The sequence below is a fragment of the Lactuca sativa genome, chromosome 4, assembly GCF_002870075.4.
Source record: "Lactuca sativa cultivar Salinas chromosome 4, Lsat_Salinas_v11, whole genome shotgun sequence".
Taxonomy (NCBI): Eukaryota; Viridiplantae; Streptophyta; class Magnoliopsida; order Asterales; family Asteraceae; genus Lactuca; species Lactuca sativa.
Genome location: NC_056626.2, coordinates 50,504,139 through 50,517,176, shown reverse-complemented (window position 1 = coordinate 50,517,176; position 13,038 = coordinate 50,504,139). Strand labels below are relative to the sequence as shown.

The following is a 13,038-nucleotide window of genomic DNA, read 5'->3' as shown; positions in this document are numbered from 1 at the left end:
ATACCTGATGTTGTTGGAAAGGCGAGGTGAAGTGAGAATGTCGATTGTTACAACAGATGCCAGATAACCGAGAGTGTTCTTGAAAAAGCCCGTTGAAAAAAACCCTAGCTAGGTAATGGTCCGTGCGATTTTTTGGAATGCGTGCCTTTGAAAAAAATTAAAAATCAACATATTTTTACACGTCGCCCATTTAAAATATAAGTTCCCACCATGTGAAACATCCCAAAAATCAAGCCAAAAAATTCCATTTTTAAATCAAGTAAAATCATTGTTTTTAGATACCATCCAAATCAATACCATTCATTTACAAAAAATTGTTCAAAAAAATAGAAATCATATACCAGAGTGTCCCCAAATTAGTATCATTAAAACCAAGAGGATGTGCACGATCACGCCTTTGCCTTGTCCCGGTCATCTGAAGTACCCGAAACATAAAGCTAAATATGTAAGCACGAAGCTTAGTGAGTTCCCCCAAACTACCATTACACAAATAGATAACATATACAATCATGTATGTTGGGTCCACAACCTCCCGGTTGGATTACCCTAGCCCACAACCTCCTAGTTAGATTGCCTTACATATCACATACTGGTTCACAACCTCCCGGTTGGATTACCTTGGCCCACAACCTCCTGGTTGGATTGCCATGCATATCGCATAATGGGTCCACAACCTCCCGGTTGGATTGCTTTGGGTTTGTTGACTGGCAGCACAAAGCAGCATAGTCTCAACCCAACCACACTATGTCCACATAAGCATCAGATAAGCATATAACCAGTCAGCAGATAAACAGGCAGATCTCCAGATCAATACCACATAACAACATCCTATATACCAAGATACATAACAAAGTGGGCCGGCATCGGTGTCTTTGACCCACAGTATAGTGAGGAAGACTCACCTCTTAATCCGAACAAATAGTTGAATAAACGTCTGCTCTAAATACTGGCTCTACTCGTCGCCTATTCTTCAAATCATGGCCCAACTTAACTTAATATCAAAAAACCCAAAATACCCTTTGGTCAAAATTGGTAAAATCCTGGTTAAAGTCCAACAAGTCAAACAGTCAACCGAGTCAACTCAGCTTAGTATGTCCGGCGTACTCAGCTTGTATGCTTAGCGTACTCAAGGTCCAAAATTGGGGCTCTCATTGTGTATGTGCGGCGTACGCTCATGTATAACCAATGTACGTTGGCTGAATGAAATCCTTCTATTTAAGGGTTTATTTCATTAAGTCTTTTCATCCAAATGCAGATCTATCCCCTTAAATATAATCTTAAGTCATAAAGTTTCCAACTTTATGACTTTTCATGGCTAGGAAGTGCTTAAAACTAAAAGCCCTAACTTCTTAACCCATTAAGACATTATAACCCATGCAAAGAAGGAAACTAATGACCAATATTACAATTTTATGGTTCCTAATAACTCCATAATGGATAAAGTTTCCAACTTTATCCATTAGAATGATCCAAGCAACCAAGATCTAGTCTTTTAAGTTCCAAAGGGACCAAAAGTGCATATTTCTTACTTAATCCATTAAGTCCAAGTTTCCAATCTTTAGATCTGAATCAATATGATATTTAGATGGATAAAGTTTCCAACTTTATCCATAACAAGGTCACAAACCTTCAATATATAAACTTTATGTACTAAAGTGACCAAAGCTCATAACACCCAAAACTAGCTAGATCTAACAAATGCATCATCAAGATTCAAACTTTATACATCCAGAAGAAAGATCAAGGTGAACAAGGTCTGGATCTACAAGCTCGAATGCAACCATCACTTCTCCAATAAGCTCCTTCTTCCCTAATATGCACCAAGAACACTCCAAAGCACTTAAAAACACCTTATTTTTGCTCACCAGGCTCAAACTAGGGTTAGGGTTTTCAAGGGAGGGTGTTGGAGAGGTGGAGGCTGAGAATGGAATGGGTTTGGGGAAGTTAAGGAGCTTAAATAGGGCTCAAACCACGAAAATAGGGTTTAGGCACTGATCGCGTATGCCCATCATACTCCTAGTATGCCCAACATACTCAGAGATGCCCTAGTACTCCCAGCGTACTTCCCTGTACGTCCAACATACGCGGCCTAACCCAAAACCGTCCTAACTTCAAACGATCATAACTTCTTCGTTTCAACTATGATTTCGACGATCTTTGTATCCACAGAAAGGTGTTGAGGAGCCCGAGAATATTATCTAAATATTTTGGACTAAAAACTTCTCGAACAAAAGTCTTATATTTCATGCAAGAAGCCGGCCTATGACTTTTCCCTTTTTACCCTTCGGCCCAAAACACAATTCAAGGGTTAAATCTCTTAACTATCATTACCTCCTTCCACAAGGAGTAAACATTGCCTCTTTAAGGCCTAAAGCCTTACACAGTCGACTTCCGGCCCACAGCCCACAAATGGAAGGAAACATGATGTTACAATTCTCCCCCAGTTAAGTTAGATTTCGTCCTCGAAATCAGCTCTCGCTTCCACTTCATGATGGGACCCCTATCATCAACCAAACTAACCGACAACCTGCAGATTTGATCGGCTCTAAACCTCCTTAGCCAATCGTCGTCATGCCAAAACCTCCTCTGAGCCTTCTGTCTCCCCCTTTGATAGTCCATCTCCTTAGCTCGCCTATTCTGATGTTGTTGTTGCATCCCTCCGACGGTACCTTCTATGTCGGTCAACTTCTAATCTGTAATCGTCTCTCTCTCTCTCTCTCTCTCACACACACACACACCGATATTGCCAACATCGGCTCCGTCCACCATAGCTCGAGCTCTCTTTCTATCTTACTGTCTTTCTTTGGACTCCTCGTATGTCGGCTTCATGATCGTCGTTGTTGTCACCGACTCTCTTCTACAATGGAACAATTTCTATTTGTCGCTTCTTCTTTATTCTTCTCTGACAAGCAGTCTTTGTTAGTCGCCATCGTCAGAGCTTTGACATCGCCCCTGCCACTATTTGCGTATATGTTTTTTATGTATTTTTTATTTATTATTCCAATTTAATCGTCTTCTCTCAATCAAATTTCAGAAAGATGTTAGTGACTAGGGGTTGGACCCATGTCCCTTAAGGTTTAGGTGTTTGTGTGTGTGTGTATATATATATATATATATATATATATATATATATATATATATATATATATATATATTCCTATGTAAATGTCTTTTGAATAATGAAATAAGTCATTATCTTACAAACATAAACCCTCAACATCGTGACAAACTTTAGAGGGAAAGACATTTATGACTATCCATATTTGTTATTTTCTTGTCATCGTATATCTGTTGATGTCATGGTTTGTGATACAGGGATCCAAAGTTTATAACGCAGGGATAAGCTTGATTTTCCACATGGAAATGTTAGCTGCATCAAACTCATGGCATTAAATTTAGAACCATATGAAGACAAACTGACAATAAAAATTGAGAAACTTGATGTAGTAATATATTTCTATTGTTTTGATACCACTTGTATAGTGGGCAATCCCGTCGGTCACTCAGGACCTATGTCTCTAAGGGGTCTAATATTCCTAGAATATATGATATAATTATATAAAGAAAAAAAAAACTAACTTATCTGAAAATGTTAGGAGAAGTATTTGTTTTTGTAATGTTTTGACCATATTTGTGTTATTTAACACTAATAGTGAATTTTATAACGGTGTGTTTATTTTTGACTTAATTTTTATTACATTTATGACTGGGGGACCCATTTTTTCTTTTCCTTATGGGTCCATTATATCTTTGAATCAGCCCTGACCACTTGTTAGGTACGAAATAAACAAATGACTTATAGAAAGAGGGGGTTGAATACAATATATGGAAAATTAGAATTCTAAAACTAAAATGATAAATACAATAAATACTGTGGAATCAAAAACTTTAGTTATATAAACTTGAATTTCTTGGGTTTTAGAAGGTAGAAAATAAATCCATAAATCCACCACACAATATTCTTCGATTAACAAACGATTGAAGACTCCAGTTCATCTAATCCAAACAAAATCATCACTCTAGCCATGTCATATTGTCTGCCATTACCCATGTTGGGTAAACCACCACCTAGAAACATAATCTTGCCACAAAGAAATTTTAACCACATTATCTACTACCACATGAGTTGTTGCTGACTTGGGCAATTACTTAACCTTCATATGTAGTAGTTTGAACTTGAATCTTCGAAGGACAATGTGTATGCTAACCTAGACAAAATAGAGTTGATACTAATTATAACAAGATCTGTTATTTAGGCATATATATCTTGTGTCTTATAGATGATAAGTTTTTTACAAAATAGACAGATTATTACTAAGAAACAACAAAAACTTTCTTTGTTGAAGACATGCCCCAAAGATTTGCCAAAATATGAATGTGAGAGGACATGTTGACCTATTATCTAACTTGAAGAGCATCATGCCCAAAGACATTCATCATGACTTAACAATTTCGAACATGGTTTCTACAAGCAATTTTTTGAATCAATTACAACCATTATCCCCATAACTTTGCTAAACCTTTTTTGTTTGTTTGCTAGAGGAGCATTTAACTAGTTTTTGGCGTGTACTTCAAATAAACCCTTTTGTTGCTCTAACTTCTAACCCCAACTTAAAAACAATAAATATAAATTCCATTTGTTTCGAGTTAAATCTATTTCAAAGCATCTACAATCATGTTTCAAACATTACGTCTTCAACTTCCCTACGAATAATCAACAATAAATTATTTGTTTAGAGAGAAAGAAAGAGAATCATCAACTCATAACCAAATTTTCCACTACAATCAACTACATCAACACCACAAGGAAAAAAAAAAATTAAACACCTCCCCAACACCCTTCTACACTAATCATTTCTTTTTTTTTCTTTTTTTTTTTCTTTTATGTTTATAAATAGGATTGGGGTAGGGTAGGGTGGGGGTGTCCAGTCCTTCATGGAAAATCTTTCCCATGTGTACAAGTTCACACAATCCCACCACCACCACCTAATACGGCCGATACCGCCCACGATCATCACCACCACCACCACCGCTGCCGCCACCTCCCCGCCGTGCTCCGCCTGAGCCATTGCTGCTGCTCCTTTCGTTTCTCCGGGGCGGCCTAGCAGCTGGCATCTGTGCTCCAGGCTGTTGCCTACACAACATAAATGATAAATTCCATAACAAAGTAAATGACCAAAATACCCTTATGAAAAACCAAAACTTACAGAACATATCCTATTTGACCATCGGGTAAAACCATTGGAACCATCTGCATACCCCCTGGGACTGGCCCCCTCCCATATATCATTGGCTGTTTACATATAATACACATTTTTCCAAATTAAATTAGATTAATCAAAAAAAATGGTATATTTATATATCAAAATTTTGATAGTAAATAGAAACCTGTTGAAAAGAAGGGGTAACACCATATCTGGGCCCCACAGACCCCCCATACGGATTTGATGAAAAGCCACCATAAACATTTTGAGGGATGTAATTTGGATGAGGCCCGGAATAATGAGGACTAATATTGTCAGATTTTCTATCACTTTGAGGCTTTGCAAGAACCACTTCCAGAAATTGACCTGTATATATGTACAACAAAAAAGGTGTTAAAAGGAAAATAGATTAAAGAATATATATATTTTTTAAATAATAATAATAATAATAATACCTTCGACTTCATATTTTTCACCATCTTTGACAGCTTTTAAAGCACTTGACCTTTCTGCAAAATGAACAAATCCAAAGTCACGTTTGCCACCTGCTTTTGCAGGTGGCATTACAACTTTGATGACTTCTCCATGGCGTTGAAATAGCTCCTTAAGATGCTCTGTTGATGTGTTCTCTGGAATGTTCTTCACATAAAGTGCCTTCACCTATGAAAAAAAACAAAAAAAATGTTGTTAGTTAGTTACTTTCACATTTCTTTGTTGTTTTAGTGTTCGATGAAATGCCTGAGAGAGATTTACCTGAGCAGCAGCAGAATGATCAGGTGTGCTTTTAGGGTCAGCCCATGTAACTGTTGGGGTGTTTCCATCAAGCTTAAAATTAGCACTAGCTAGCTTCTGTCTTGAGTAATCAGCACATGCATTGTTGTAATACTCAACAAAAGCAAACCCACGATTACGTGGTGGATTTTGAGGATCCTGAATTTCCAAAAAAAAAAAAACAAAGGTTTATGATAAGAACAAGATCATTTATGAAAGATAACGTATAAGTTTTATGAAGCAAAAACGGACCTTTATGAGCTCAATGACTTCAGAACCTGGACCTGTCTCTTCGATTACTTTTCTAAAATCATCATCAGTCCAACTCTTGGGGACATTGCCAATAAATAGTCTGTATTTAGTTTCAGAAAGTGAACACCTTATTGTTCTACCCTGTAATGTCACAGGAATCATCATAATCAAGACAAAGTATATGTTAAACATCACCAGAAAAGAAAATGAATAGAGTTATTTACCTTAAATTCTTTGTTATGTAGTTCTTCAATGGCTTTTTGAGCAACATCTTTAGTCCTGAATGCTACAAAAGCAAAACCCTTAATTTCATTGGTGTCCCTATTTTTCACCAATCTTACCTGTATAATCATGGAGATGTAAATCAAAGCTCTATTACAGTTAAAAAAAGATAAGTTTTAGCTCATATAAATTACCTCTACAACATCCCCAAAGGGTTCACAAAGATCTGTCAAGTCTTCCTCAACAACATCCTTAGGAAGTCCACCAATGAAAATCTCAGAGCCATGGGGTGGAAGAGCAAGAAGCTCGGTGTGTTTCTTATTATCTTCTCTAGAGAAAGGGGATTTTTTTTCTTCATCATCTACATGTCCAGAAGCGTTTTGATTTTGGTTTTGGTTTTGATTTTGATTTCTATCTTCATCGTGGTCCTTTCCATGATATCCACTAATATCTTCGTGTTCTTCTCCCATTTCATCATCACCTCCTTCAGGTCCTTCTTCCTCCTCTTCAACATCATCATCCACTTCTTCATAGTTGTCATCTTCAAAATCCACCTGGTCGTCAATTTCCCTGCTGCTATCTGCCATGGTTTCTACAAGCAGATCTTTTGACACAATAAATGAAGTTTTAGCTTGGCAATATTGAATAACCTATGTAGGATCTGAGAACACCAGTATCAGTATGTATATTTGTGAGGAACAGACAATTAGACGATGTGGAAGCAAAGGGAATGGATAGATTTTGAAGAAATGAAAGGCGATAAGGATCGAAAGGGGCATCATCAGTCAGTGAATTTATTTAGTAAAATTTTGTGGGTATGAATTTATATTTTGTGTTTGTGAGATAGATATGCAGATAGCCATTTACCTTGGCTTAATCGGGAAGCAGAAGGCAACCGGAGGTGCAAATCGCAGCTGTCGGAAACCGTATATCGTCACAGATCGTCGGTCAGTTCAATCGCAACTCTCGGTAGTCGTTGAGTTCTCTCCGGTCAAACGACCTAATCGCGAAACAATGTAAGCATACATACCCACCATTTCTTCCAACTTCGAAGCTTCAGAAATACTGGGCTACCATTCTTCTTTTGGGCTCTATGCATTTCAACTTGGGCTAACAATATAACCCATAAATATGTTAATGATGTAATAATCAAATTTTGATAAACATGTAATAACAACTTAACGTTTTTTTTTTTTTTTGCATAAATTAGAAATTTACCTACTAATCTTTAATTTCGATGTAACAGGGGTTTTTAAGTCTGTTTGTTGGTGGAGGTCAATAAAATTAAACAAATATGTGAAAATGGTTAAGAGTTTTAAATGATTAAGAATTTAAGACGTACACATGTGCATAGATTATTAAAAAGCAAATAATAAAATCAGGATTTTGAAGAAATATAATACTAGACGATTGCCCCTTATAAACAAACGTGAGATCTCATTTGAAAAGAAAAATATCATGATCCCCTTTATATTCATACGGGGCATGTACTCACATGGTCCTATGTCCTTTAAGTTATGGATTATAGTAGAGAAGTTATGGATTAAAGTAGAGGTGTGGAAAAACATAGTTTTTCGAGAAAAAAAAAATTGAAAGCCAAATGGTAAGAGGTTTGACAAAAAAAAAACCAGTTTGGCTTAAATAAACTTGGTCGGTTTGTTTACTGGTTTGGCATTTTAGGCATCAAAATAAGATACTAACCCATGTGAAGGAAACCATTTTGCTACAAAAATTCAAGTGGATTGATTCTTCATTAGTGTGTGTATATATATATATATATATATATATATATATATATATATATATATATATATATATATATATATATATATATATATATATATATATATATATATATATCCTAATAAATAAAGATCATTTTGCCAAATGTCATCTTCTCATTAAATTTGCCATATGTAATTTTGTAAATTTTTTGATTAAATTTAAATACACATGTCATTTTGTGGTTTTTTTGAATTAAATCAATTAATATGACACATAATACTAAATTTATATATGTAAAGTATTAAATATATTTAATGTGATAATAAATACAAAGAATCTTAAAATATATATATATATATATATATATATATATATATATATATATATATATATATATATATGATATATTAAAATACATTGAATATGATAATAAATTCAATGAATATGATAAAATAATCATTGATATTATAGATGATCTTCTTAATAGTGATTCTATTTATTCATTATAATATAACTATTTATTTTGAAATTTTATTTTAAAAAATTCTTAATATTTAAACTTTGATATATTTTTTTTTAATAAACCCGTGTAATACACGGGTTTTACACCTTATATATATATATATATATATATATATATATATATATATATATATATATATATATATATATATATATATATATATATATATATATATATATATATATATATATATATATATATATGCACGATAAGTTGAAGAATAACCGGTGTATGCCAAAGGAACCAACAAAATGAAATGTGGTGATTTTATTGTCATCGAATACTAGTGTGAAGTGTCAAATAAAGATTAAAATTATTATTTAATACATTTTGGGGTCTTAAGGGTGGAGCTACGATACCTTTATGGTATTTGGATTTAGAATGCAAAAGAAAAACATATTCGGAATGAAAGAAAGTTAATATTCATATTTATTTTGGGTCTACTTGGAGACTATTCAACCAAGTTGTTGGACATCCCATGTTTTCAAGGACAACTCTTGTCATACTTTTACAAATTTTCCTTAAAATTGTTTTCTAACTATAAAATTGTCAAATTGTTTTGTCGTCGGTTCGAATTCAATTCGTGACAACCACAAAGCCTTTGATCATAGAATATCTTGGGACCCCTCTAGTAAATATGGGGCTCCGGCAGTTGTATTTTTTTTAGTTTTGGAGTTTTCGTCCAGTTAACCATCAGAGACAAGCATTAGATCGTAGCTTGTTGTTGAAAAACATAATTAACTAGCACAACTCGCTTCACTCATGTTGGAAGGAGCATCCCCACTTAGTGATCACTTCGCTAGTTCACATTTTTTGAATATATATATATATATATATATATATATATATATATATATATATATATATATATATATATATATATATATGGGAAAAGTGAATATACCCTTAAGGGTATATAAACTTAGGTACCCAAACTCACTATATTACGTTATTTTATATTATATATGTACATTGTAATTGTCCAATGTTCTTATAATTCAACTTTTAACTTGATTTATTTCCAAGATTTTTATAAATTTCACATTTATCTTCTTCTCATATAATTGTCATTATAAACTATAGTATATATAGCTTAGTAGGTGTTCGGCAAAAAGATATAATTTAAGATGAAGATAATAGTGAAATTTTAAAAATCTTGAAAGTAAATCAAGTTAGGATTGATGTTTAAAAACATTATAATGAATATATCAAACAAAATGACGCGTTATGATAGGTTTGGGTACGTAAACTTATATACCCTTAAGGGTGTATTCACTTTTCCATATATATATATATATATATATATATATATATATATATATATATATATATATATATATATATATATATATATATATATATATATATATATATATAGAGAGAGAGAGAGAGAGAGAGAGAGAGAGAGAGAGAGGAAATCTTTGTTTTGTGACTAAAACTTTGTTTTTTCTTCATAGATTATCCTTTATTGAATTTATTGTTAATCCGCACTTAATGAGAATTATCAAGAAGGAAAATGGCTTTACACAATTCGTAAATAATCTGAATTCTTGCTTACCGCTATTCCTTTTTCCACCATATTTTTAAGTAGTGTTGGTCATGTCTGTGACGTTAGTCATTATTGTTTATTTTCTTTTTTCTTGAGTAAGAGTTGTAAAGCCCTTAGGTCCGAAAAAAAAACCCGGCCAGTGACATTGATTCTAAATTTTGTGTTTGGAACCAATAAAGAGTGGTAGGAAGGAGGTCGATCGATTGGTAATAAAAAGGTAATTAAAACAAATTTTGTTGTTTGTGTACATATAAATGTCACGTCAATGAGGTTTGTCCATGTAAACATCTTAATTGTTTTCATCCGGTAAAAAATGTTTTCGAAAAATCTTTTTATAATATGAATATTTTTTAATAAAATAATAAAATAGTAAATTTTAAGATAAATTGTTAAAAATTTAGCTGTTTATTGAATTTTTCTGCAAAACTATAATAACTAGATGGAAAATAATATACTTAAAATTATTTTTGATGTTAAATATAGAATACGAGTTGGAAACGATTTAATATTTATATAGTTAAACTTAAGGTGTTCAAAAATAGACAAATGTCATATTAGCCCATTAAAGTTGTCATTTTTGGTTTAAAAGGTCACTCAATTGTTTTTTTGTTACATAATGGTAATAAAGTCACGTATGACCGTTTTAAAATGTCATTATCTTACATGTTACCGGTATAAAAGGTATACTTGGTGCCACGACACAAAATGACGGTGTCATGTCATTAAATGTAATGGTCAAGCGTGTTACTTTTCGATTGTAATCTTTTAAATAAGCTGGTTTTCAGTATTTCCTTCTCCACTTCCATTGAACTCTTTGCTACTCCAGAAAAACCCTTGTTTCCACTTTCCACCAAAATTCTTGTTGATGGTTGAGTTCATCTCAATCAAACTTCATTTCCAAGGTGTGTTCATTAACAAATCTTTTTGCTACTCATATGGTATTCATCATGTATTTGACGATATCATTTTTGCTAGTATGACTTACAAGGACTTTATCAGTTTTCTTGAATGACTCACATAAGAGAAGTGTTAGAAAGTTTACTATTGTCAGCCGGATTTAGAAATCCCAGAAGGTTTAATATTGATTTTCTAATGATCTTGAATATCAAGAGTTTATAGAACTGTCTGTGTACATGGACCATTTTGGTACTCGTCTGCATGCATTATGTGATGTAGTAAGTAAAGAAAATGTCATTGAAGACAACTGTTCTGTCATGTCAAACATGTCAATGGAAAATGGAAAATGGTGGTGACCTAGTTGTAACTAAGTTCATGAGTCCACAGAAAAGCAACATGGAAGGAGTAACGTATGATGGAATCAATCAAGAAAATGCAAATGAGGGTGCAACAGAAGTTGAAAGCCCACAAGATAATGAAGATGACAATGTCCCATATGTGAAAGGTCAACCAAGGTTCAATGAAGACATACTTTTGAAGAAGCAGTTGCCAATTCTATGTATGAGGTTTACAAATCCTAAACAATTGAAATTCATGTTTTGTAATTATGTTGTAGCCAATGGGTTTCAATTGTATTATGAAAAAAATGATAGTAAAAGATTATTGGTTAAGTGTTGTGATGGTGAATGCACATTTAGGCTATGGGCTTCATGGATGTGTGATGAGCAGTCATTCCAAATCAAGTCTCTTATTAATGAGCATAATTTTGCCAGGAATTATTAGTTAGGGTCAATAGTTAAAAAATTACAGATGGATTTGTAGTCATTTCACAGGGGAAGTTCTTGAAAATGAGAAATTGAATGTGAGAATGCTAAAAGAAGAAGTAAAAAATAAATTTGGCATTGAGGTCAGTATGGGAGAATGTAGAAGAGAAAAACAACATGTAGTTTCTCTTGTTGAAGGTACCATAATAGAAAATTATGCAAAGTTGTGGTCCTATGGTGAGGAGATTAGAAGGTCTAATCTAAGGTCAACAGTTAAGATGTATGTAAACTCTATGCCAGATAAGAAAACCTACTTTAGCAGGATATATATATATATATATATATATATATATATATATATATATATATAGGCTTAGGTTATTATATTCTAACTAATTATTGTGTGATTGTATGCATAAACGTGGGCCAACCATTTTAGTTATTTTTGGAAAGTGAATAATACATATTATTAAATTAAAGATAATTAAAAAATACCATCTAATTTCATTCTAAGGGTATTTTAGTCAATTAACTTAAATTTAAAAAAGGAAAAAAAGCATATTTTAAGGGAAAATAGATTCTGTTAATTTTAAAAATCTGATTGTAAGGATGATAATTCTCCTAATTCAGATATTCTGACAGAATATGTTTATCACTATATTGAAAAATAACAAAAATGCTTGAAACATACAAGAATACACATTCTGACATAATATATATTTTGATTTTATGAACTTCTTGAAGAATAACAAAATTTTGGATACAAATTAATATTTTTCATTACATTCTTAGAAAAGAAAATTTTTTATATAATATTCTATGATAATGTTACACTTATTAATAACAAAAAACACCGTATATAAAATCATTCTACCAGAATATACTATTACATATAGTTTTTTCCTTATATTATATATTATTCTGCTAGAATAATCCATTCTTTTTGGAAGATTGGTGGTCATTGTTCATCTTCATCCCATACAATGTTATCCATTCTTTTTGGAAGATTGGAATTCAAGATTCTGTTATAACAGAATCGGAATTCAAGATTCCATTCCAGTAGAGTGTTGTAAGGTTCATACGTACCCTATCTTGCTTCGATATCTCTTATTTCGTTCCCAGCCAATAAAA

The 13,038-nt window shown here is 32.8% G+C and overlaps 1 protein-coding gene across 2 annotated transcripts; it reads right to left on the bottom strand.

The window, feature by feature from the left end:
* Positions 1 to 4,621: 4,621 nt before the first annotated feature.
* LOC111901621 (heterogeneous nuclear ribonucleoprotein Q) lies at positions 4,622 to 7,475 on the bottom strand. Of its 2 annotated transcripts, none has more exons than XM_023897589.3 (9): positions 7,317 to 7,475; positions 6,644 to 7,110; positions 6,452 to 6,568; positions 6,228 to 6,368; positions 5,958 to 6,134; positions 5,660 to 5,864; positions 5,389 to 5,570; positions 5,208 to 5,293; positions 4,622 to 5,134 (listed from the first exon to the last, which is right to left on the bottom strand). In XM_023897589.3, exons 2-9 carry the CDS (start codon positions 7,034 to 7,036, stop codon positions 4,987 to 4,989), a joined length of 1,449 nt encoding a protein of 482 aa, XP_023753357.1. In that variant the 5' UTR covers positions 7,037 to 7,110; positions 7,317 to 7,475; the 3' UTR covers positions 4,622 to 4,986. The 2 variants fall into 2 exon arrangements, with proteins under 2 accessions (XP_023753357.1, XP_023753297.1); XM_023897529.3 differs by having other exon boundaries at positions 6,644 to 7,053.
* Positions 7,476 to 13,038: the final 5,563 nt, after the last annotated feature.